General features: G+C 39.0%; 1 protein-coding gene across 7 annotated transcripts in view; it reads left to right on the top strand.

Moving 5' to 3' along the window:
* The window catches only part of LOC132830900 (zinc finger protein 652-like), a 73,108-nt gene that overhangs the window by 38,826 nt on the left and 6,568 nt on the right, over positions 1-27,714 (top strand). For all 7 annotated transcript variants that reach the window (XM_060848839.1, XM_060848838.1, XM_060848835.1 and 4 more), the window contains 2 exons: positions 3,502-4,700; positions 17,719-17,866. In XM_060848839.1, coding sequence (XP_060704822.1) covers positions 3,573-4,700; positions 17,719-17,866 — 1,276 coding nt within the window. In that variant the 5' untranslated portion in view covers positions 3,502-3,572. The remainder of the gene's footprint in view (positions 1-3,501; positions 4,701-17,718; positions 17,867-27,714) is intronic.

The raw sequence follows: 27,714 nt of genomic DNA, 5'->3' as shown, positions 1-27,714 counted from the left end.
TCTAAAGAAACCCTTACAGGCTTTTATTACTGGACAGCTTACCCTAATATTTAAATTTCTCCCTTTTTTTAATATATTGCCCTCTTGATCTTTATAAACTCCCCAATCCTCTGGTTTCCCACTGTTACATGCTTTCTCCTTTGCTTTTATGCTATCCCTGACTTCCCTAGTCAGCCATGGTTGCCTCATTCTCCCTGTACCATGCTGCTCTCTCGTTGGGACGAATCTCTGCTGTGTCTCCTGAATTACTCCCAGAAACTCCTGCCTTTTGTTCATTGTCTTTCTTGCTAGGCTCCTCACCCAGTCAGTTCTACCCAGCTCCTCCCTTCTGTCTCTGTAGTTGTCTTTATTCAGCTGAAATACTGTTACCTCTGGTTCTATTCTCTCTCATTCTTGCTCTCACTCTCACTCTCAAATTGCAGAGTAAATTCGATCATGTTATGATAACTGCTTCCTTAAGGGTTCCTTCACCTTAAGCTTGCTTATCAAGTCTGCCTCATTGAACAAAACTAAATCCAGTATTGCCTGTTCCCTAAAGGGGTCCACCAAAAGCTGCTCCAAAAAGCCATCTTGTAGACGTTCCACAATGCCTTTTTCTTACAAACCACTACCAACCTGATTTTCCCAGTCTGCCTGCATATTGAAATCCCCCATGACCACTGTAACTTTGACTTTCCTACAGATCTTTTCTAGCTCCTGGTGTATCTTGCACCTAGCTCCTGACTACTATTTGGAGGCCCATTCATGACTCAAAGTATGTTTGTTTTTAAACCTTTTTTTTATGGTTCCTCAATTCTACCCACACAGATTTTACACCATCTGACCCTACTTCATTTCTTACCATTGATTTATTTTCATTTCCTATTAATAAGGCAACCCCACTCCCTCTGCCCACTTGCCTATCTTTTCAGTATGATGTCTGCCTTTGAATATTTAGCTCCTAGTCTTGATCCCCTTGCAGCCACGTCTCCGTGATGACCGCACATCATACTTGCCGATTTCAATCTGCACCAGAAGCTCATTTACCTTTATTCCTTTCTAGTGCGTGCCTTCAGATATAACATTTTCAGTCCTGTATTAACTGTCTCTCTTCCCATTGTCATTTGTTTGTCCAGTGTACTTGAAGTTTGATTGCTCACCCTTTACAGACAGTTAAAAATCACGCAACACCAGGTTATAGTCCAAAAAGCTTATTTGGAAGCGCTAGTTTTAGGAGTGCTGCACCTTCAGGTGATTGTGGAGAATAAGATTGTAAGACACAGTATTTATAGCAAAAGTTTACAGTGATGTAACTGAAGTTACATATTGAAAAAGACCTGGATTGTTTAAGTCTCTCATCTTTTAGAATGACTATGTTGGTTTCGGTTCTTTCATATGTAAATCACAAAACCAGTTTTAAAAGTTACATTCTCAAGTGTACTTTAACAATTGGTGTCATGTTGGCCCAGATAAGGTATTGAAGGTGTTAACCCCTGTGAGGCTGTCTGTGCCAATGGCCAGTCTGATTCTAATCTAAAAATTGAATTGCACAATCTTGCTTGGATTCATGCAGTTTTTGAGCGAAGTAAAATATAATTCTGCAAGTACAAATTCACCCCACAACCTTTGTGTGTGTGTGTGTGGGGGGGGGGGGGGGGGGGGGAAAGAGGGTTATGAGTGTCTGAAAGGGTGAGAGTGTAAAAGGGTTTAAGTCTGAGAGGGTGTGTATATGAGTGTGTGTGTATAGTGCAATGGGCTTGCCTGTAATGTGACGTGAACCCAAGGTCCTGGTTGAGGCCAACCCAATGGGTACCAAATTTGGTTATCAGCCTCTGCTCGGCTGAAGGGAATTCCAAAGAAGCTAAACCCTCTGAGTGGGGGAAAATGTGTTTCCTATCTCTATCTTAAATAGATAATCCATTATTTTTAAAGTATGACTCCTAGCTCTATATCCTCCACTTAAGGAAACGCCCTTTTCAGCATTCACAGGGTCAAAAGTCCTCTTTGGATCCTTGTTTCAATTAAGCCCTGATGCTTTTGACAACGGATACGAAGAGTGTTATAATCCCGGACCTGGTCATCAAATTTATATTTCAGTCTGGCTCGAGACCAGTAACTTTTATTTTTAAAGTAGACAGTAGAAAATAGAATAAATGCACAAAATTCTGCAATTTTGAACAAACAATAAACTTAACCAATAAAGCTTTACAATGTCAGTACAGAAATCCAATCCACGTGTGCAACTCATTGCAAAGCCAGAATTGACATCATAAATATCAGTAATAAACTGCTCAAACACCTATAGTGCATAGCAAATGCAATCCAGAGGTCCCACAAATCTCAGCAACAGCACTTGATGTTAATGACACAAATCCACCTCCTCCACCCACCAAAGGCAATGCTCAAGTATGAAATTCTGTTCCAGAAGTAAAGTTGTGTGCGGTGATTTCCATATTCTTATAGTAAAGGTTGCTCCCTCATTCTTCTGAAAAGTAGGATTTGGCTGTCAATTATCTGCCATTTTTCTTTATGTTAAGTGAATGATTTGCTGCTTGCTAAAGGATGATGCAGTGAAGTTGTTATAACATCAAAAGCTGATCAGTGAGCTCTTGTGAGCTTAATTGTGGTTCAAATAGCTTTGGGTATTGCTGAAGAAAAGCACATTTTGTTGAAGCACCATGACAATTTGCAAGAAATATCTAAGTTGAGGGATAACAAAATTTCATGCCTTGGGAAGAAAGTATCAATTATCTTGCATGTGGACTCTGACAGAGATGTTGCCATGGAGCATACACCAGTAAATGATTGCTGATAGTCAATTGCCTGTCTTTTGCTTAAATTCTAAGTGATCCAGTTTGACTCTGGTCAAGGAATTGCTCTCAAACTAGATAATAGTTCTCACCTAGTTTGTTGAGTTGAAACAGATCCAGTTTATGTTATTTTTCTGTATTCTGCATTCTGTATTGCAACTGCATTGTTACAGCATGAACCAGCTAGCTTTAATTTTCGCGCAAGTGTTTTTGGACACCTTTTGCTTCGAGGTATTCTTGAAGCAGACTTTTCAGGACCAAGAGAAATATGTTCTCCGGTACTCCAATGAGTCATTGGGATCTAGATTTTAGCAGAATAAAATGAATGTTTTTATAATGCTAAAGAATATCTAAATCAATAATATACTTCTGATGTACCCAAGGAATTGATATTCTCTTGACTTAACACTGTGGCGGATTACTTGCTTTAATCAGTGTTAAAATGGGATATTTCAGAGACTGTAATGACACACTATTTACAGAACAATGGGTATTATGTTACAAATTATTATAAATAACTAACACTGAATTGCAGGAAAGGTTTTGTAATTTTGATCAAGCTGAAGATTTGAGTTATACATCTTTAAAAGAAGCATGCTGAACTTTTGTTATTTATTGACTTGCACATTTTTGATTATTTATCAAATGTGTAAATGTAATACCAAGCTTTGTGATTTACAGCTAATAAGATTTTTGTTTCTCCTTCTTACAGCTAATGATTGAAAGGAGTTCTCTCAACCATTTGGAAAATACCCTATTGGAGAATGCCACTTGCCTTTGCACATGCTTGATGAACAAAGAGAGCAATGCACGCTTGAGCCTCACTGCTGTGACGACAACATTATTGTGATAAAACAGAAGCAATTGTTCATTGCTATAAAACAAACGTTGACTGCTTATAGCTGCTTTCTATTACTCCTCACGCAGACAAAGTGGCTGCAGAAATTTGATCTCCTTAATGAAACCCAAACATTGCAAAGTTTCAATCTGATACTATGCTTCACTTATGCTTCTAGGCTTAATGTGATTGCAAGTAATGTACAGAAGAGGGTAAATATAGTTGGGGGCCTTCGGATGAGTCATATTGCCAACACTTGCAAGAATTTATTTAACAGTTGTGCTTTGCATGTTTCTGGAATGGCCCATGAGGGAAAACCGTGTTCTCAGATCCCTCCGTTTTATTGCAATGCTGATAGAGAACTTGATTTATCCACCAAGATTTATCCAAGAGAAGGAAATAAATCTTACTTGGTGAAAGTGGAGGATACAATGGCAAAACGACATTTGAAAGCAAGAGATCAAACATATTATGAGGAAAGCAAGCAAGACAAGGATAATCGCAGAATGGAGGGAGATGCAGAAGACTCTAATGACTCGGATGATCAAGAATCTTATAATCAAGAACAAATCATAGTTGAGGTAAACCTTAACAATCAAACTTTAAACGTGTCAAAAGGGACAGAAGGTGTGTCTTCACAGTCTGAAAAAACTGCAAGGATGGACTCCAGCGATGGGGATAATGAAGAGGATGATGTTGAGCTTGATGATGATATTGATACTGAAGATGATGAAGAAATTGAAGACTACATTAAAAACAGAAAAGCCAAGGAAACCGGCAAAATGGGGAGAGCAGAAGCAATTCCTTCAAGGGAAAGTGCAAAGACTAATATGCCTAAGAAAAAAAGAAAAAAAAGCCCTAAAGTTCCAACCCAGAAAGAAAAACCGATTGAAGAAAAACAGCATCTCACCTGTGAGAAATGCCCCAGAGTCTTCAATAATCGTTGGTATCTTGAAAAACACATGAATGTCACTCACAGCCGAATGCAGATATGTGACAAATGTGGGAAAAAATTTGTGCTCGAAAGTGAACTTGTCCTTCATCAACAAACTGAGTGTGAAAAAAATATTCAGGTAGGCTTTTTTTTGTATTGGCAAGGTTCATTTGTGTATTTAAGCATGAAATAAATCATCTGGCAGAATCTGAAGACATACAGAACGTCTTACAGGTTCTGCTTCCCTTTGAAGTTGTGCTCATCTTTTTGTCATTTCAAGGCTACAAGGTTTTTCCTGCGTGCCAACATGATAGCTGATCTAGAAGCAGACTGTGTTAGTTAATTACAAGAACATTATATAATGATGTAATGACCAACTGATTTCTGTTTATTTTTCTCACTTTTTCAACATGCATGTGATTTTACATAGCTTTCACCAAGCAGTTAGTCGTAAAGCTGAGATGAAGTAGAAGTCTCAGTGGACTGGAAGCTACAGTTAGCAATGTTCCCCTCTGGTTTAGTGGATTCAGCACGTCCTGTTTACTTACAAAGAATTTTAACACACCATAGCAATTTCTGGTCCTGAAAAGTAAGCTTGTTTTCTGCGATTTGAGTAACTTTCAAAACTGGTGTGACTTTATAGTTGAATTAAAATGGACCTGATATGAATATCAAAGGATGTTGAAACTGTTTTATCATTGAGTGGAATATGGACGATGGATGCAATTGAGATAACATTGTGCATATTGAATCAGTATTATCCCTGTGATTCAGTTACATTACAGTTATTATCAAGGATAAACACCAATGTTATGTTTTTAAAAATGAATTTCAATGCAATTACGAATTCATTAGCAGCTAAAACAATGCTTTCCTATGAGATTTAATGTGATCAGAATGTAACGAATAACAACTTGAGAAACTATTTGTATGTGTCATCAAGGACTAGCAAGGCACTAGTCTAGCAAAACCATTATAGCAGTTGTCTCAACTGGTATCTTGAAGTGTGACATCAGTAAAGGTTCATCTAGGCATAGACTGAATTCCTGGGTCAGCTATTTTATTTCTCTTTTGAATTAGTCTCCGGTCAGCCTTTTTTTGTTTGATAGTGTTTCTGTTCAAATTACTTCAATGTAATATGGTTGAAATTCAATTCATTTCATATCTTTTTTGCATGATGTCCTGAATATCTCAGTTGTTAGATTTTCACAACAGAAACAAACATTTTGATGTACAATTTAGGGCCAATTTGAGAAATAGTTTTTAAAAACTGGAAAATCTGTCACTGTATATTCAAGGGTGGTTCTCTCTTAACTGGCTGATGTTGCATGATTAAAGTCCTTTCCAGTTTGTTTAATGAATTTAGATTTTGATCATCTTTACATTATTATAAACAATGATTTTAAAATGCTCATCTTTGTTACTATTTTTCCAAAATTTGAGGGTGTCAAGAGGAAAAAAAATTCTCCCTTGATCTTAAGTTTAAAATTTAATACTCCAAAACATGTTTATATGCATAGGATGCTTGGATTTTTGTGTGTACATGTTGCTCTTCTATAACACTCATATTTTGTTAACATGAATTTGCTGTAATGCGATTGATGAATTGGGGACACTGTTTCTAAAATTGAACTTTGAAAATGTGTGTTGGCTGTAATGTGATTACATCACAAACACTTACGCAAGTTAGAAATAGCACTTTTTAAAATAATGTGGTGTTGCATGAGAATGCAACCATCACGTTTATAGAAGAACTACCTGCACTCACTTTCTAAATGAAGTCAGTTTTCTAAGTTTATTTACTGTACAATTGTCATAACTTTCTAATTGTTGAATATAATTTTTTTTATACTATGCTTTTCATTTCCCTCCAAGTTGTAAAATCAATTCATTGATTTATTTTTTAAAAAAAAATGTTTTAATATTGTTTAGCCTTTTTTCTAAATAATGGGGAATCTAATTTTGGGTAAAAGTGATGCAGTTCTTTTTAAGACAGTTAAGAGTAAATATGCTAGGTTATTCTTACTAAATCTCCACAATTTAAAACTTATTTTGTTTTTTCAATATAAGTTGGTGTAGGCTACAAGCATTCCAAAAAGGAACACCATTTATCGGAATTGAATATACAATGCAAGATCATTAGTCTAATTTTATTACATTTTAAGTGCTGAACTTTGTAAAATATATGATATTAAATACTGGCTTTGACTTTTTTTAAAAAAAATCAAAATAAATATTAATTGTTTGTTATTTAGTAAGGATAATTTAGATATCTACTCTTCCTTTGACCTAATCCGGTGTACTTTTCAAAATATGTGTTCCAAAACCTGCCCATTCAGGCTACTTTGACAGTAACATAATGTTAATGGAAAGAGATTTAACATGAATTACATAAATATAATTTATTAAGTTTGGCAGTGTGTTTTATTATGGAATCGGCAATAAACTTTTTGGTTCACTATCTTGTCCAACAATCCTAACTTTCGTTTTAAAGATAGTGCAGATGGGGGTAGCTCTGGGTAAGAGGATTCTTCCTAAAAGCTGCCTGGACTCTAAGGTGGTAGGAAGATTGGACGTTTTGAATGTGTATGATAGCATTTGTGTTGTACATATCTGTTTACTGCAGTGGCAAAGAGTGATTCTTGTTCACAATTTAATCTCCCTATCCCATCCAGGATTCCTATGAACAGTGCCTATCTTAATATAACAATTTTTTGTGAGAATTGTTTAGTTAGTTCTAATTTGTTTGAGTATTCATATCCATGTTTTTGTATGCCATAGTCAGTGGATAAGGTCAGAAGTCACATGACACTAGGTTATAGGAGAAAGTGAGGTCTGCAGATGCTGGAGATCAGAGCTGAAAATGTGTTGCTAGAAAAACGCAGCAGGTCAGGCAGCATCCAAGGAGCAGGAGATTCGATGTTTCGGACATAAGCCCTTCAGGAATGAGGAGAGTGTGCCAAGTAGGCTAAGATAAAAGGTAGGGAGGAGCGACTTGGGGGAGGGGCGATGGAGATGTGATAGGTGGAAGGAGGTCAAGGTGAGGGTGATAGGCCAGAGTCGGGTGGGGGCGGAGAGGTCAGGAAGAAGATTGCAGGTTAGGAAGGCAGTGCTGAGTTCGAGGGATTTGACTGAGACAAGGTAGGGGGGAGGGGAAATGAGGAAACTGGAGAAATCTGAGTTCATCCCTTGTGGTTGGTGGGTTCCTAGGCGGAAGATGAGGCGTTCTTCCTCCAGCCGTTGTGTTGTTATGGTCTGGCGATGGAGAAGTGCAAGGACCTGCATGTTCTTGGTGGAGTGGGAGGGGGAGTTGAAGTGTTGAGCTACGGGGTGGTTGGGTTGGTTGGTCCGGGTGTCCCAGAGGTGTTCTCTGAAACGTTCCGCAAGTAGACGGCCTGTCTCCCCAATATAGAGGAGGCCACATCGGGTGCAGCGGATGCAATAGATGATGTGTGTGGAGGTGCAGGTGAATTTGTGGCAGATATGGAAGGATCCCTTGGGGCCTCAGAGAAGTAAGGGAGGTGGTGTGGGCGCAAGTTTTGCATTTCTTGCGGTTGCAGGGGAAGGTGCCAGGAGTGGAGGTTGGGTTGGTGGAGAGTGTGGACCTGACGAGGGAGTCACTGAGGGAATGGTCTTTACGGAACGCTGATAGGTGAGGGGAGGGAAATATATCCCTGGTGGTGGGGTCTGTTTGGAGGTGGCGGAAATGACGGTGGATGATACGCTGTATATGGAGGTTGGTGGGGTGGTAGGTGAGAACCAGTGGGGTTCTGTCCTGGTGGCGGTTGGAGCGGCGGGGCTCAAGGGCGGAGGAGATGCGGTGGAGGGCATCGTCGATCACGTCTGGGGGGAATCTGCGGTCCTTGAAGAAGGAGGCCATCTGGGCTGTACGGTATTGGAACTGGTCCTCCAGGGAGCAGATGCAGCGGAGACGAAGGAATTGGGAATATGGGATGGCGTTTTTACAGGGGGCAGGGTGGGAGGAGGTGTAGTCTAGGTAGCTGTGGGAGTCAGTCGGTTTATAGTAAATGTCTGTGTTGATTTGGTCGCCCGAGATAGAAATGGAAAGGTGTAGGAAGGGGAGGGAGGAGTCTGAGACGGTCCAGGTGAATTTGAGGTTGGGGTGGAAGGTGTTGGTAAAGTGGATGAACTGTTCAACCTCCTCGTGGGAGCAGAAGGCAGCGTCGATACAGTTATCGATGTAGCGGAGGAAAAGGGTGGTGCCAGCGTAGTTGCGGAAGATGGACTGTTCCACATATCCTACGAAGAGGCAGGCATAGCTGGGGCCCATGTGGGTGCCCATGGCAACTCCTTTGGTTTGGAGGAAGTGGGAGGATTGGAAAGAGAAGTTGTTCAGAGTGAGGACCAGGAGGGTGTCAGTGGAAGGGTACTGGGTGGTACGGCGGGAAAGGAAGAAGCGGAGGGTTTTGAGTCCTTCGTGATGGGGGATGGAGGTGTACAGGGACTGGATGTCCATGGTGAAGATAAGGCGTTGGGGACCGGGGAAGCGAAAATCATGGAGGAGATGGAGGGCGTGGGTGGTGTCCTGAACGTAGGTGGGGAGTTCTTGGACTAAGGGGGATAGGACCGTGTCGAGGTATGCGGAGATGAGTTCGGTGGTTGTCTCAGCCTGCTCCTGCAATGTGTCAGCCGGGGCAGTGACACTAGGTTATAGTCCAGCAAGTTTATTTGAAATCACGAGCTTTCAGAGCACTGCTCCGCCAAGTGAAGATGAAGGAGCAATGCTCCAAAAGCTGATGATTTCAAATAAACCTGTTGGACTAAAATCTGGTTCCATGTGAATTCTGACTTTGTCTACTGCAGTCCAACACTGGCAGCTCCACGTCCTATTCAGTGGAACTATTTTTTTTATACCCTCTATGTCAAGGTTCTAGATGATTTTAATAAACTGCCCATTTGTGTCTTTATCTGGGAATTACTTAGAATTAGTGTGGACTGTTTTATAGTGGATACAGGCTCAAATTCTACACTGCCAAATTGGCACTGTGCAAGTAAGAGACTTAATGTATTATGTAAAGATAATGTTATTAAATTTTGCAGAGTGTTCACTCCTTTACTCAGCATCAAACTGTAGTATGTCCAGACTTGAACAGTTTCGTGCTGACCCTGGATTGCAAACGTTGAAACAATTCTGAAAATGATACCGCAAGTTGACCACAAATGATGATGCAGGTGACTAGCATGCCAAATGTAACTTGAAAATTCTGTTCCTGTTTTTTAAAAAGGAAAAGCTGCATTGACATGTTTCTATATCAGCATATTAACTTGACTACATAAGAAAAGTTATATCTAATAAATATTTCTTCCAGAAAAAGGAATATTAATCTAATCCATATACATTAGGAAAATGCCAAGTTCACACTCTAATAAATGTTTAATCTGAGTGAAGAGCATTACCATTGTCTTCAGCATCTGAGTTGGGTAGAAGAAAAATGTAGAATCAGATATCTGGTACACTGAGCAAGTGCAGGATTGTACTTGGCTGTCAGGGTCTCTGCAGTGAAATTACCCACTAGCATTCTTGGTGTCAGTGCTCATACATGGAGTATTTGAGTGGTATTATGGCAGTGCAAACATTCATTGAACATTTAAGTAATATTAATGCTGTTTTCTTTTTACAGATGCCGCCAGACCTGCTGAGTTTTTCCAGCAATTTGTTTTGTTTCAGAACTCTAGTATATATGCTTCTTCTTTGTTTTATTATACTTCTTGAACATAGTTAGCTGCAACCTTTTTTGGTAGCACTCTCGCTGAATCATAAGGTACTGATTTCAAAGTCGCACTGTAAGGCTTAGTATCAAAATTTAAAGCTGACAGTCCAAAGGAGGATGAAGGGAATATTGTACTATTGGAAATAAGTTAAACTGGAGGCCTGATCTAACTGATGAGATTAATATGAAAGATCTTGTAACACTATTTCAAAGAAGAGTGGGGGAAATTTCCTAAACATCATTTATTCCTGAGTAAACCTTATGAAAATGGCTTATCTGTTCATTGTCACATTCTGATCGTGAATGTTTGATGCATCCAAATTAGTTACTGTTAATTCCTACACTACAACAGTGACAACAACCCAAAAAAGGTTTGATTGGCTGAAAAAGCACTTTGAGACATCTGGTGGTTGTGAAAATCGATAAATACACTAGTTCCTTTTACTTTTAAGGATTAAGGTAATCTGAAAAAAATTTGGATGCATCGACACTTATTTGTTACAATGCTTATAGCATACCCTGGCATTTCTTCAGAGATCCTAAGTCAAAATTCTGGAACTCAATCTCTATTTTGGGTCTGTTGCAGCAGATCAAATAGGCAGCTCACTAGCACCTTCTCAATGGCATATAGAGATGGACAATAAATGCTGTTCCAGCCAGTCATGCTCACATCTGAAGAATGAATGAATGTTTTTAAAAATTCCTTGTTGGCAAATAATACACTAAACCAATGCTCCCTTAACATTTTCCAGTTACAACCCCACTTTGAGATTTGAAAATTATCGTAGTACTGAAGGGAGACCTGCGAGAGTAAGGGGTAACCCTTTGTAAGTTTGGGCCTGTCTGTTAGTGTGGTGTGCAGTTGCTATACTTCAGTCAGAACACCGTGATGGTCCATTATTGCTTTGGATCTTGAGCCCAAAATTTTAGTTCGCAACCCCAGTTGGGTCTTGACCCACTTTGGGAAGCCCTGCACCAAACTGCAGAAATGGTATTCCCTTTGAATCTTAATACAGCTTTTTTAAAAAAAAAATGCCTAATGCATTACACTATATTTTTAACTGTTATCGTGTTGAGTCCTGAGCTCCTATGACTTAATAGGATCTCTTCTCCCTGCCCTCACCCTGCATTGTGAGTATTTCAGTCTCTTCTTAAATAAAGTTCCCATTAATCAACCTTTTATAAACTTAATCAAATAGACTTCCAGTATAGCAAGGTACCCTTTGGCAATTTTCAATGGTGTTTAACACTTCACAAGCTTAGTTCTCCAAATTGGAATTTCATCTCACTAGTGTTCTGTTTTGTTTTCAAAGCAAATTGTTTTTCTGACTTGGCATAGTAGTATCTGTTCTGGGTTGTCATCTCCCAGAATCCCTCTGTGTAACAGAGTCTGGTAGTCCCTAACTTTTGAATAAGCTTCAATTTGTTTCTTTCTCCATAATTAGCAGTTAATATGGATTTGTTAATTGGGGAGATTTTAGTATGAAGTCTTCTGGTCATGATTCTAGACAGATTTTTAGGAGGTTGCCATCTCACTCTCTCTCCTCTCCTCACCCCAACCCTTGCCCCCAATATCCTTTAATATGACTGACTGAAACCTACAGTGTATTTATTTAGCTGAATGAGTTAGGAGCTTTTCTGTTTCTTGTTTGAAAATGTATTCTTGAGGGCAGCAAAGTGGTTAGCATTGCTGCTTTGGTGCTAGGAACCTAGGTTCAATTCCAGCCTTGGGCAACTATCTGTGTGGGTTTCCTCCCACAGTCCGAAGATGTACAGTTTAGGTGGATTGATCATGCTATATTGTCTACTATACCTATAGTTAGGAAGTTAAAAATCACACAACACCAGGTTGTAGTCCAAGTGGTTTAATTGGAAGCACATTAGCTTTCGGAGTGTCGCTCCTTCATCACGTGGTAGTGGAAGGCTCAATCCTAACGCAGAATTTCTAGCAAAAATTTAGTGTGATGTAACTGAAATTATACATTGATTCTGTTAAGCCTTTGATCTGTTAGAATACCATGACAGTTTGACTTCTTTCATATGTAAATCACAAAACCTTTTTTAAAAAAAATTGCATTCTCAGATTAGCTGTTAACAATAGTGATAGCTAGACAATATGTTGAAGGTGTTAGCCCTCTGTGTTCTCTATGCCATGATATTTAGATTGATTCTAATCTAAAAAGTGAGTTAAGAATTTTACATGAATTCATGTAGTTTTTGAGCAAAGTACAATGTAACCCTTAGTAAGGAAGACTGCGTTTCTGATTACTTTATTCTTAAAACAATTTAATGATTACAAAATCTTGACTAGTTACTAGCTCTGCTCATTAATACACTTACTTTGCTTTTCTGTGTGCACCTCGCAATATCATCATCTATTCCATTAACTCCATCTCAGCAACACTTTTTTTTATCCTGCAGTTGTTTCTACAGTTTCCACTCTTCCATCACCTTGGCCTTACTGGCATTTGACAATTTGCTATTGCTCTGATAAAATCTGACTTAGTCCATACCTACAGTCTGTTTTCAATTTACAATGTTATTGAATTCCCCCAAGTTTTGTATAGGGAGAACTTAGTTACACCAATACATTAATACTGTAAAGTGAGTTTCAAAAATTTTAACTTATTTTTAATGGAAATTAGATTTATTTTCATTTCAATCTATGTTAAAGTTTTAGTTACACCCTATAGTACCTTTTTCTGTACAAAATATAAGCATATACGATATGCTGAAATACTGTGCATTTCAGAAATCCTATATTAGTAAATGAATTAACTTGTATTACAATTTGATTCTTGTGCATTTAAGATTTCTAATACATTTAAAATAGTGAAAAAAAAATGCTGTCTTTTTAACTTCTCATGCAGGCTGTTTTTCTTTTTCTCACTGCATTCTCTCTTGAAATCTTTCTTTTACGTGAGGCTCAGGAACAAGGTGAAAGTTAGGAAGGGAGTGGGATAAAGTTGATAGTGTCTTCAGGATCGGGAAAGGCTGACGCAAAATGGTGGTGATTGGATCCTGCATAAAATGATGCAAAAGCAAAGTGATGCTCAATGAATCAACATGATATCATTAAAATGGGCCTCCAACTTACGTTAAGTTTCTCTACTGGCTTCCTTTTGATCTAAAGTGTTAGATATAAATTTTTTTACACTTCTAAGCCAACATAACTAAGGCCATTAATTTTTAATTTTTGAAGATGTGGACCATTATATAATGTGAATCTAAATTTACTGTTAAGATGGCCATAATATCCAAACAATTAGAACAATTGCCATAAATCTGTATCCTTTTTTTAGATTTTCCTTACCCAACAAAAAGTATTCTTCATAATGAGCAATGGCTTCTAAAGAAGGCCAATGTGTTAATATAATTTGAAACATGAAATTTTAATTTAGTGAAATTTAACTTTCATTGATTTTTGCAAGGTTTGTGAAGGTTTGTAGCTCAGGTTGAGGTTTAGGGTGTAGGTTTGCTCGCTGAGCTATAGGTTTGATATCCAGACGTTTCATTACCTGGCTAGGTAACATCATCAGTGGCGACCTCCAAGTGAAGCGAAGCTTTTGTCTCCTGCTTTCTATTTATATCTTTCTCCTGGATGGAGTTCCTGGGGTTTGTGGTGATGTCATTTCCTGTTCGTTTTCTGAGGGGTTGATAGATGGCATCTAGATCAATTGGTTTGTTTATGGCATTGTGGTTGGAGTGCCAGGCCTCAGAGATATAAATAGAAAGCAGGAGACAAAAGCTTCGCTTCACTTGGAGGTCGCCACTGATGATGTTACCAAGCCAGGTAATGAAATGTCTGGATATCAAACTTACAGCTCAGCGAGCAAACCTACACCCTAAACCCCTTCCATTGATTGATTGATTGATTGATTTTATTGGGGCTTTGTTTTAAATCCACTTGATATCCTTCAAACTACCTATTGTGATGCATTTATGTTTTAGGTTTTTGTAATGATTTGAATCAAACCCTAGTGGATATTTTCAAAGTGCACTTTTAATTTGCCCAATTCTAACACTTGTTGCATTTTAATTTGTCTGAACAAAAGTTGTAACAACATTAAAGTGTAGGCACTGACACATGTGAATTTGATCCTATTTCAAGCTTGGAAAGATAAGTTTTCTTTCTCTCAGCTGTAAAGGTATCTTACATGGAATGAACTTGTGCTGGATAACAAATTCTCTTAATGTAGATTAATAGCACAAGTTGCCCCTTTGGTACTTCCTCCATGTGTAATTTTTAAAATTTGAACAAATGTGGAACTTTACAAGACGGTTACCTCTTATAATTTACAGTGATACAGAATGCACAGGTCTAGGGGTTGGTGAAATCCTCCTTAACTGCCCTGAGATCCATCTATGCAATTTGGTTGTCATAGGGTAAGAGGCCAAAGCCAAAGGAAACTCAAGTGCCAGTTTCTCAACTTGACACAAACACTCAGAATCAAGATACCTGAGGAAAGACGTGATGTTGGGTGAAGAAGCAGAGGAGCTACTGTTATGAGAGCAAGATGCTTGTGATAGTCTGGTTTCTGTCAGAAAGAAGATTGAAAAGACACAACTTCTGGTGAGTTAAGAAAAGGTTGCCAGAGTAGATCTTGCAGCTGGAAGCCAGTTTGAAGATACTAAGAATGCTGTGTAACTGGACACGAGGACTCACCCTGATGTGGCACAAAACATGAAAAAGTGAGGAGAGATTTGTAGAGCCCGATAGCTTCATCTAGTGAGAACTTAGTGTAATATACCAGCGGTTTGTAAAGCTTTTGATTGCATTAATTAGTTAACGGGAAGATACTTTTTCTGTAGTTTTGTGCATTGGTTGTCTACTAAATGATACCTCATCTGTGTTGATCTCAGTTACTTACAATAAAAATAATGAAATTCATGCAAACATTTAGGATGATTGCTGGGCAGTTTATTTCTTTAAAGTTGACTGTCTTGCCAGGATGATAACATAGGACATGACCTTGGCGGACCAAGCAATACTTAATTATATGTAAGTTCACATGAGATGAACATCAGGTTACCTATTTTTGTTGTTAATGATTTGTAGGAGTATTGGCCGAGTTGCCAGGAGAGTTACCTTGTATTGTTCAATAGTTTTATTGATTCTCTAGTAATCACTGGCAGGTGGACTAGTCCCTCACTCAAACATCTGTCAGTAGTGAAGGTGCCCTTGTATGACTCCACTGTCATATCAGGTTAGATGATGTATTTGCAGAATTATGAACACAAAGTAATTCCACATCTTTAGAATTGTTGCTTCATTTTGAATAATTGCTCAGTTTTCACAAGTTTAAAAAAATATTATTTTGCAAATAATCACACTGAATTAATTTTTACTATAGAATGAAATACCACAATTTGAAGATAAGCTTAATCTTTTGGGTGTTCTACTATATATCAGGTGTGTGTTTTTTTTAAAAAAGAAACACACTCTGTAGTTAGCTTCAGGCGAAGTACCTTGACATGCTGCAAGATGAATGCATTGTATTAAGTGTTTTTGAATATGGAAACTCTCACATTAGTTTTTCATTTTAACCAAAATGTACTGTATGCACTTAAACTAAAGATCTCCAACCACATACACTTCAATTTCCTCAGTACTTCTACAAAGTGTTTAAAGTGTTTTGCATTGCTTGTAGCATCTCTGCAGTTGCCTCATATTGCCCATAGATGGCACAGGAGTCCAACTTTTATCACAAATCTAAATGTTTAGTATCTCCATGTATTTATTATCTCATACGTTTGTGCTTTATTATATTGACAATATTTTTGTGTAAGAAAGTTATTCATTCAAAATAGTTAATGTTATTAATGGAAAAATTATGTAGTTGTAAATGTCTGTGGTTAAACAGTATATCCATGCTGTTTCTCTGAAGATAATCATTCAATCATGTTGGTGAGGGTAGTGGCCAGCCACCTTGTTGGCGATGAATTGTTGGTACCTGCTGTCCCTATTTCTGTTGTTTAATGGCTGATTAGTGACTATCCTTCTAGAAGGATCAAGTGGCTCAAAGATTACATGATGGGAAGTTTCAAAACAAGTCAATCCTGCATGGACAACTTGGTGAATGACACCTGAACCAGACTAAATCACACCACTCCTCCATGTTACTGATGGGCTGATAAATAGCTCTAAATAACTGCTTCCTTTTTAGGTGGGGTGACCAAAGCTGTGTGGGCAGTAGGAAATTTGCCTTTTGAAGTGTGGTTTTAGCTGGTTTAACTATATTTTTTTTGTCGTATTTGGAATCCTAAACCTTGGTAAACTACTTCTAAACTGTGTAGATGAAAGAAAACGATGAATTGATTTGTGTAAACAACAAAGTTAGGTTTACACAAATCTCAACATAAATGGTGTGTGTTTATCTGGATCTCTTAATTTTCTTAACAGAACCTGGATATAGATTCTCTAATGCATAACTCAGTCACTGGATCAAGTAACCTACTTAGTCAAAATGAAGTCTCTGAACATAGAAACCTGGAGAGATAATTCAATCCTTTTGAACTTGTGCAGCTTTTCAATTAGATCATTGATCTGTATCTTATCTCCATTTACTCCTCATCCACAGCTTTTTAGATCTCAGCCTCCTAAACAGAAGGGAGTACAAGATGTGTTTACACAAACTTGCATCGTTATTTAATCCTTACAGTATAGTATCATTCTAGTAAATCTGTTTTCTTGCTGAGGCTAAATATATCTTGCATGAGGTGCAATGCTGAAAATGAATGCCATTCTATCTAACTGGGGTTGGACCAAGGTCTTGTATACAACAAATGCTTTCCAATTCCCTTGACATAAAGGCTAGCATTTCATTTGCTTTGATAAAATACCTGTTGTACTTGTGCGCACGCTTTGTGATTTGGATTTGTTTTCTTAGATGTTCAATATTCTCAAAAGTTCCTATTTCCTCTCCATTTTTTAAAAAAAAGATACTGATCTGTTTTTTCTTGGATTTAAAGTGGATGGCATCACACTTAGGATATTGTTCCACTGTGCATAATTATATTTTATTCTACACATTAATGAAAGGTTATAAAAATTTAAATGAACTGCCTGAGTGTAGAAGTAGTAGTACTGAGAATTTTTTTTCTGCAAATACTATTGGTAAAATTGAGCACTTCTTACTCTGGACCAAGTGTGAATAATAGTTAATCACAGACTGTGTGTCACTTTTTAGGTCTAGCTGAGAGTACATTTTGAGGAGCAGCTAATTAGCCTCAATGGTCATTTGGCTGAGTGCTAGTGGAGTAGCAATGCCTGTGGAAGTATCCTAAAATGGACACTTTTTTTTGTTTAAAGGAGAGGAGGGATGAAATGGTGTTTGATGCAGGATAGACAAAGCATTTTGTATAGCCAGATACTCCCATTGTAAGTCAAAATTGTAAAATATTCCTTTTCTTTCCCCCACATAGTGTGTATCCTGTGGTAAATCTTTCAAGAAGCTTTGGTCCCTCCATGAGCACATCAAAGTTGTTCATGGCTTTGCTGAAAAGAAGTTCTCCTGTGAGATTTGTGAGAAGAAATTCTATACAATGGCTCACGTTCGGAAACATATGGTCGGTGAGTTAAGAATATGATTGTATTGCATTTGGATTGAGGAAAGTAAAATGCTTTGTAATATTTTTTAATTCATGATAAAAATAAAATTTAAAAATAGTGAATTCTAGTATAATTCAAATACACTGAAGTCCAGTATATTATCATGTTCAATTATGTCTAACAATTATTCAAGATGGTAACTACAGGTGATAAAAATCATGTGACCAATGTTAGTTCATTATATTCAGACCAGTTTGAATACTTGGAACAAGTGGAATCTGGGATTTAATCTTTCTTCAAAAGCTCCATGAGTTGCTGAATCTGCCATGGTCAACGTTTTGAGAGAGGGATGCACGATCGCAGCGATCTAGGAGGTTTGCGTAGCAGAGCTCTGCACTGCAGCACAAGTGGGACGAACGTTCATCCTACCCAACCCAGATCATCGCGATATCCTGGGATTCTGGAAAGGACGTGGAGTCGCAGGAGATTGTTGAAAATCAACTTACCTGTGTTTTGGTGTCCAGGGCTGCCGAAGAAGGGAGGAGTGTCCGAGGGTAGGCCTGCAGCCTAGCCTGCAGGATCTTTGGACTTAATTACTTACCAGGCTCTGCTGACGGAGCTCGCGAAATCTCATGAGGTGTTGGGTAAGCAAATGGAGGAGAAGCTGGCCCCGGTTTCTATCATGTTGTAGAAGCATGAACTGCAGCTGGGAGACCTGGAAAAAAAGAACAGATGAAGTTGAACATAGAGTCCCAGTGGTGGAAGCTGATATCACTTCCTCCAAGGATAGAATCCAAGCACTGGAGAAACAGGTCCATAATTTGCACGACCAAGTTGGCGATCTCGAGAACAAAGGCAAAAGAAAAAATATTCAGATCATTGGTCTGCTGAAGGGTAAGGAAGGTGAGTGGAATTTGAGGATTGGTTGCCGAAATACCTTAACTTGGAGACTGGAATGAGGAGGCTTGAAGATCGGAAGGACTCACCAGGTCACAGCATGGAGGTCAGCTCTTATAGAGATAAGAGGAGAATCGTGGAAGCTTCCTGAATCCAGGGAAAGGATCCGAAGGCTCTAATTTACGAGGGCTCTAACGTAATGTTCTTCCAGGACTTGTTAGTGGCAGTGATCCAGAAAAGAAAATCCTATGACGGTGTCAAGAAAAGACTGAAGGAGCTTGGGATCCAGTACTCTGAGGTATCCAGCAGTGCTTCAGGTCACCTAAGGTGGATCTGTACATTTCTTTGACATGTCAGAGACAGCAAGAGACTTTGTGGACAAATTAACTTAATCTGAACAATTTAGTATGTACAAGTAGTAGCGTTGCTTGGATATGTCTTTGTTTTTCTTTAAAAAACAGAGGAAGTCCAGTTGGGGCTTTCTTTTCCTTTTTTTATTATTATTGGTATTAGTTTAAACCAAATTTATGGTGGCAGTTGAGATGTGTACTTTCAATTTCTAAGTTAAGTTATACCCAAGCGTGGGTGGGATATTTACCCTTTTTTTAAAAAAAGATTCTTTGTTCATCTTGCTGTTCCATGGTGTATTTTCTTTCCTTTCTGCTTGTGTTTGTGTTGCGGCTCTTGCTAGGAGGAGGGAAAATAGTTGAAATTCGCTGGATGTCTACTTATTGGCAGTTTATACCCGGTTCAAGTATTTAAATGACTGTGCTGCAGTCTTGGCAGCGGGATGGGAAATTGGGTTTTGGGATGGCTGTTGGCCCCTTTGGGCAGGGGGTGAGTTCCTCTATTCAGCACCATTGGTGCTTTATATGAAGGTTTGCTTTTTGGTTTTTGTTGTGTATATAATATTTGACTGCTTTTGTAGGTTTGTTAACTATGGTGGTGTTAGTTTATGTAGTTTTTATGTTGCACCTTCTGACACTAAAGCACATCAATTTGTGGTTCAAGTTCCTCCTCCCTGGAATTTAATGTTACTGCAGAAGGTTATGGCTAATGACTTGATTAAATGGTGTACCTGGAACATCAAAGGGAGTCACTCACCCATTAAGAGGAAGAAGATACTTTTGAGTCTTAGAAAGGAAAAGATGGATATTGCTTTGTTACTGGAGACACACTTGGATGACAGGGAGTATTTGAAACTACAGAATGGCTTAGATCGGGTTTACTTTTAATCTTTTTAATACCAGAAGGAGGGAAGTGGCTATATTGGTTAGGAGGAATCTCCCATTTAAGTTTCTAGAATGTGTTAAAGAGACACAAAGGAGGTTTGTAATTCTCAAAGCCCTGGTAAACTGGGAAGAATATGGTGTTTTAAATATCTATTGCCCTCCGACCCATCTCCTCAAATTTCTGGTAGATGCGTTCTCTAAACTGATCAGTCTCTAGTCCCAGCATATCATTTGGGGGAAGATTTTAATTGTGTCATGGATCCCACAGTAGAAAGGTTGCCCAAAGGCCCCCCTATACCCTCTGTACAAACTAAACAGTTAGTGGATCTGTGTATGGACTTAGGGTTGGACGTCTGGAATTGTCTCCACCCTACAGGCAGGGATTTTACAATTTTCCCCAATCCAAACAGATGTCATGCCAGGATTGATTTTTTTTTTCTGACCTCTGTGGCAACCCTGGACTTTGTGACATCTTGTACAATTGGTAATATTGCCATCTCCGATCACGCTCCAGTGTACCTGTTGGTTAAAATTAAGGATGTTACAGTGGGTCCAAGGCACTGGCACATGGATCCCTTTATCCTTCAGGATAATAAGTTTGTGGAGTACTTCCCTAGGGAACTTCAGGCATTCCTAGACATTAAGTCAGACTCAGTTAGTAGCTCATCTGTCCTTTGGGAAAATGCCAAAACCTGTGTAGGGGATAGTTATTTCCTACTCTGCCAGTAGGAAACGGCAGAAGGATGTTCAGCAACTTCATCTCGAAGCACAGTTGAAGGCAGCCGAGAAGGCTTGCTTTGACAGGCACTCGGTCAAGCTACAGAGGATTACGGCACTGCGATCTGCATGGAATTCTGTGCTCATGCAGACAGCAAAGAAGGAGCTTACTTTTGCGAAACAAAGATTATGTGAGCATGGTGACAGGCCAAGCAAATACTTAGCATATCTCAGCAGGAACAGGAGCGCCCCTCAAGCTATTACAGCAATTGGGGAAGAGTCTGGGAACCTTACATGTGACTCAGAAAAGATGAATGTGGCATTCCAAAGATTTTATTCTTAAGTTATATCAATCGGAGGGTTGTGAGGAGGAGGGGCGGGCTAAAATGCAATCCTTTTTCAAGGATCTGGAGTTCCCAGGTGTAACCCCCGAATAAGAGTCTTTGCTCAATGCCCTCTTATCAGAGCAAGAAGTACAGGAGGCTGTGAAGCAGCTTCAGAGTGGAAAGGCGCCCGGTCCTGATGGCCTTCCCAGCAAATTCTAGAAGGAATTTATAAACACATTCAGGCCTGATGCTCAACATGTTCAGTGACTCATACAGCCATGATTGTATACTGTCACCTCTGAGAGAAGAGAATATTTCACTTACTCTTAAAAAAGGGGAGGTCCCGGAGGACTGTGCTTCAATCAGGCCCATTTCACTCTTAATTGTGGACTTTAAAATCCCCTCTAAGACTTTGTGTTAAGGCTGGAGGTCTCTATTACCTTCTATTGTTAAAAAGGACCAGACGGGCTTCGTAAAGGGCCGCAGATCCTCCAGTAAGGTTAGGAGGCTGCTTAATGTAATTCAAGCATGTCAACAACAGTCGCTACGGGGATTGGTGATTTATCTAGATGCAGAGAAGGCATTTGAGAGTTGAGTGGCTGTACCTTTTTTTTATGTTCTGGAATGGTTTGACTTGGGCGAAGTCATTATAGAATGGGTAAAGGTTCTCTGCAGTGATCCTCTCGCTGCAGTCATCACCAATGGGGAGCAATAAAGCAATTTTAACATTTTTAGGGGCAGCCAGCAGGGTTGTCCCCCCTCGCCACTGCTTTTTACATTGGTGATTGAACCATTGGCGGAGGCCATTCGTAGGTACCCCAATATATCAGCTCTAGAAGTGGAGTCAAAATTACATAAGATTTTGTTGTACGTGGATGATGTCCTTTTTTTTTGTCAAATCCAGCAGTTTTGATGCCTCGCCTGATACAGTGCATCAATGCAACTGACGCCTTTTTAGGGTACAAGATTAATTTTGCAAAATCAGAGGTTATGCCAATGGGTGCTCTTACAAGAATAGCGATTTCCCATTTAAGTGGTCACAGGAGTTTTGTGTATTTGGGGATATTCAGTACTCCACTTCTGGGTTGGCTTTTTAAAGCTAATTTTGTTCAATTATTTGACAAAATCAAACAAGACCTTCAAAGATGGGAGGTGCTTCCAGTCTTGTGGTTGGGTCAGATGAATATTCTCCCCCATTTGTACCCTATACGGATGCTACCCCTGATTTTTGATAAGCAAACATTCGGGAGACTGAACAGCTGGTTGAGCTCTTTTATTTGGCATCGTAAGCAGTCTCTTATTAAATTGGCTAAACTGCAATTGCCTCACAGATAGGGGGGAGTGGACCTCTCAGGCATTAAAAGCTATCAACTAAGCTCGCTTTTATCTTAGGTGAGTGAGTGGGCTTGTGGGGACCCTCTTTCGATATGGTTAGACATCGAAACCTCTGGCAGGGTGCCCCCTTACTAGTTTGCTGTTTTTGGACAAAATGAGGACAGTTGGGAATATTGCCATAACCCAATAGCTATCAACACTGTTAAAGCACGGAGGGCAATTCGGCAGAGAGAAGGCAATATTGGCAAAACATCTTCTCTTACACCTATAATGGGTACGCTGGACTTTCAACTGGGGATGATAGATTCAGGATTTAAACATTGGGCAGCTAGAGGTGTCTTGCATGAGCAGTATATTTGAGGGAGACACAATGATGTCCCCTAATAGGAACCTCTTCCATTTTTTTATTTCAATTTAGGGATTTTATTCAAAAAATGACTACATTTTGACTGCTCCCAACAAATCCAACGGAGAGGAGGGTACTCATTGCTAAGGATACACTTTCAGTCAGCACTTGATATCATCAGCTGGGGAGTGCCCCCTCAGATGAGGTTGATCGACTCTGCAGGGTGTGGGAGAGAACGCTAGGCGTGAAGGTCTCCTTGGAGGCATGGGAAGATATTTGGGAAAATGCAAGAAAGCTATCAATTTGCAATAGGACCCATGCTTTACAGTTGAAGATTCTCCACAGGGTCCCCTTGGCACCAGACCATTTGTCAAAATTTAAATCAGGATATCTTCAAAGTGTCCCAAGTGCAAGGTTGGTATGGGCACTCTTACCCATTGTCTGTGGTCTTGTGGTAGGCTTCAAACTGGAGCACTGTGGCGGGTGCAATTTTGGATGTGAGAGTGGAGAAGGACTTAATCTCTCCTTTTCTTGGCCAGCCCAGTGTATTCCCTGTAGATGTGCATAAGAAAAACTTTTCAACATCCTCACTTTCTGCACAAGAAAAAATATCTTGTCAGGTTGGTCATCCAAAAATCCCCTGGGCCTGTCAGGTTGGTGGAAGATTGTTATGGAGCATATCCCCTTGGATTTCCTCAAGTATGGTACACCACAAAACTGAATTTCTGTAAGGCGTGACTGCCCTTTTTGGACTACCTGGACACCGATTGATCTGCCATAATGATTGTGCTTTTGAGTCCAACATCAAGGGAGGAAGAATTGTGACTGTATGAGTGGTTTGTTTGGATGATCTTAGTTATTACTATTTATCAGTTTGATTTATTTATTTAGTTAAATAGTTTTTTAATACATATATTTATACATTTGTACATGAGGGCGGTTTGGGTTTTTTAACTTTGTTCTTTGTATTGTTTTGAATTTGTTGTAATATTTAAAATATTTTTTCTTATAAAAGAGATTTTTTTTAAAAAACATTTTGTCGGTCACCATTGACTTGATATGTAACTATAATCAGACATATTAACATAGATACAAGAGCAGAGAAAACGTTGAGTGCTCTGTAGTAATTCATTCAACTGCTAATCCTCAAAGTCTATTGTCTATAAGGCTGCAGTAAGAGTAAGATACATCGGTCACTATCTGCTGGATGAACTTAATACCATCAACACTGGAGATGATCCATGTCAGCTAGGACAGAGCAGGACTCTGTGTGACCAGATTTTCTATAGCTGGTATGCTGTGCCTTTGCATCCTGTAGCCTGAGTATACGATGTAGCGATAGAATAGAATTGGCCATTATGGCACTCATATCTGCCAGTTCTGTGCAAGAACAACTCTATTGATACCATTCCCTTGCCTTTTTTCTGTACCCCTGCAAATGTTTTCTCTTGGGGTTACTTGAACAGCATCTCTCCTGCGCATCCACAACAAATAAATTAAACTAAATTAACAGTTTGGTATCCCTTGCCTTTTGACAGGCCTGGGCTTTGGTGACGAGGCTTAAGTTAATTTATGCAACAAATAAGTGTTAATTTATTAAGCCTGGGTTACATTCTACTCAGAAGTCCTTCTCCAACCTAACCCCTCCTTTCCATCATTGAACCACTTTATTAGCCAAGCCCAGGACTTGCACTGAATCTCCACAGTTTCCCTATCATTGGGGACTTGATTTCCAGCTTTTAGTCGAGGTAGGGTTTTCCACAGCCAATTTGAATTGGTACTTTCCTTGAAAACATGATTTGTTTTGTATTAAAACTGCTATATTAACTGAGAGCCTCCAACTCAGGGATTTCATTCATTCTCTCGTTCTGTGGCTGTCGTATTAGCTTGTTACACTTAACATTTATTTAAACTCAACATAAGAGCTTTTAAAGGCTAGAAATTATGGATAAATATTCACATTCAAGCAAGGATCTTTACTTTCTAATTTCCAAATGCAAATATTTGTGTAATAACCGGGCAGAAACAGTATTGTTTTTTCCGTGGGTGGCACAATGGTTATCACTGCCTCACAGCGCCAGAGACCCAGGTTCAATTCCCACCTCAGGCGACTGACTGACTGTGTGGAGTTTGCACATTCTCCCCGTGTCTGCGTGGGTTTCCTCCCACAGTCCAAAAATGTGCAGGTTGGGTGAATTGGCCATACTAAATTGCCCGTAGTGTTAGGCAAAGGGGTAAATGTAGGGGAATGGGTCTGGGTGGGTTGCGCTTCGACAGGTCGGTGTGGATTTGTTGGGCCAAAGGGCCTGTTTCCACACTGTAAGTAATTTAATCTAATCTAACTATGCTAATGTCTTTTTCTTTGCACAATCAGACTAACTTTTTTTAATTCTTGCATTGGCTTGACTAGTGTAGACTAGTATTTATTGTCCATCCCAGTTAAAAAAGCAACCATGTTGTCTTGAGTCAAGAGTCACACATCAGACTAGGTAAGGCTGGCATGTTTCCTAAGAACCTCAATTGTCAAAAAAAATCCAATCAACAATGATTTCATGGTCATCATTAACCTCTTAATTCCAAATTTTTATTGAATTCCCATTCCATCATCTACAATTGTGGATTTAAGCTTAGGTCTCCAGAACATTACCTAGGCCTTTGAATTAATAGTCTAGCCAATAGGCCATAACCTCTCCTGAGCATCCAAAATATGCACTCTCTTTTTTTATTTTTTTCTCATAGTTCATTGAATAATTTCTGCCTCCTTGTGTACATCTGCCTTGTCTTTCACACATTACAGCAATCTCTTAGATCTGTTCCTAAATACTTTTGAGTTATTATGAATACTAAAAACACCTCAATCCTGAGTTTTACAATTCTTCAGCAAATAGAAAGCAAATGAAAGATATAATTCTCATCCTTACCATTTTCATTGGCATGACTTCCTGACATCTGTAGAGAAGTGTTACGGTAAACAAGCCAATTATGTCATTCCATACACTTACTATGGCTGGGAATCCACTTAGTGATTACCGTAATTCTTTGAATAAAACCTTTCAGCTGGTTGAATCGTTGAGAACTAGATGAATATGATTGGGAGAACTGGATCGATCCAATAACTAGAAAAGATCCCAGTACCTACCTTAGAACATCTAATCCAACCTTGGATGATTTGGGACAAGATCTCTCTGATGTTAATTTGGTGCAAGATTGACTGATGTTTAAATTGGAGTCGAAAAGGGTGGCACTGGAAAAACTACAGGTCAGGCAGCATCAGAGAAGTAGGAGAGTTGACGTTTTGGGCATAAGCCCTTCATCAGGAATGTGGGAGTGAAGGGGAATGAGAGATAAATAGGGGAGTGGGGCTGGGGGAAAGGTAGGTGGGAAGGCGATAGGTGGATGCAGGTGGGTCAAAGAATTGTATTGTTAAATGAAAATTTCAAATACAATGACTCATTCGAGATCAATGACACCAAAAGTTCAACGTGCTATTTCTAGTGTCTTTAAACTTTGGATTGGAACCCTTCCTACTGAACTTGCATAAATGAAATAAATAGTTTTACATTTGTATTCTGTCAACATCATAGCTGTCTATAATGCCGATATGTCAGTTATCCTTGATAGATTAAGCATGTGTGACTCTTGAAATAGACCAGTATGGTGGCACTAGCATTCATAGACTATGAAAGAATATTTGACAGAGTATAAAGCTAAATAAAGAGGTGGTTTTGACAATCCTACATGGTCTTTGGAATAATTGTTATAATCTAAGAGAACATGGTCCACAACCCCTGCTAGGTACTTCCAAAGTGTGTGCATGATTTGATCTTAACTCAGTAGATAGTAAAACAAAAATACAGGATAGTGTTCTCTGCTCTGGGTTATGCTCTATAGTCAATGGTCTACATTTGAGAATTTATTTAATATTCTTATAGGACAAAATTGTCTACTTAAGCTAATGTTAAAACAATTGCAGATGTTGGGTCTAACACAGAGCATTTGAAAACACTTGATCCTTGTTATATTCATAGCCGTGTTCTCAAAGGTCAGCTCTATATGCAATCTCTTTTCCCGTCTCCCTCATTAAAGAGGGACAGATGGTGGTGAGTTTTGAATCTATATTCTTAGCATCTGCATTGCAGACCAGCCATCCAGCTAACTCCGCTAACTTTACTTCCCTAAATGCAGTTTTATCTGCAGGAGACCATGCCCAAAACCCTTCTCTGTAATAAGGATTAGATGTAATATACTTCTTCAAATCACTTGTCCAAAAATAAGATACATTGAATGCATCTTTCAAAAGCAGGTGATTTAGTCATATATTAGAGCCATTAGTGCTGTAGAATTAATGTTTCTTGTGAATGGATTCCCTAGTAGGAACATATAAGCCACTGTAAATAGTGCACAAATAGTTGTTTGAACATTTGCACTTGCAGTCAAACACTGAGCGTTGAGTGGTTCTTTGCACCTCTGGCAGTAGCTGTACTCAATTTATGTGAAAGTACTGCCACTAAAGTCAGAATTTCTATAGTATCTAGCAGTTTTTGAACTTAATCCTTTTCTGGACCTGTACCTGAAATAACTTCTTAGTTTTTGAACAGAGCCTTTAGCTCATTCACTTTCAGAATCCGAAAACCCTTGAATGTTTCCTCGTCCTAGTCAAAGTAGTACCGAATGTGTATTGTTTCCTATGATCCAATTATCCCTTTCATGGCTTTGCTTCTTTGCTCTGTCATCTCAGCTAAAGCAGAATTTTCTCTTCTCTGATCTGTTTCACCTTTTTTTTTAAAATGGGACTCTTACTAATTTCTTCAGGTGAAACGGTTTCATTGGGAGAATAGGCTGAATCTTTGGAATTCTTTACTCCAGAGAGTAGTGGAGGCCTGGTAATTAAGTGTATTCAAATATAAATTAGACAGATTATTAACTTGTAAGAGTTGAGGACTACGACAGGCAGACAAAAATGTTGACTTCAAGCCAGTCAGAACTGTCAAGATCATCTTGAATGGTGCGTTAGGC

The sequence above is a fragment of the Hemiscyllium ocellatum genome, chromosome 32 (assembly GCF_020745735.1).
Source record: "Hemiscyllium ocellatum isolate sHemOce1 chromosome 32, sHemOce1.pat.X.cur, whole genome shotgun sequence".
Classification (NCBI taxonomy): domain Eukaryota; kingdom Metazoa; phylum Chordata; class Chondrichthyes; order Orectolobiformes; family Hemiscylliidae; genus Hemiscyllium; species Hemiscyllium ocellatum.
This window is presented reverse-complemented; position numbering and strand designations above follow the sequence as displayed.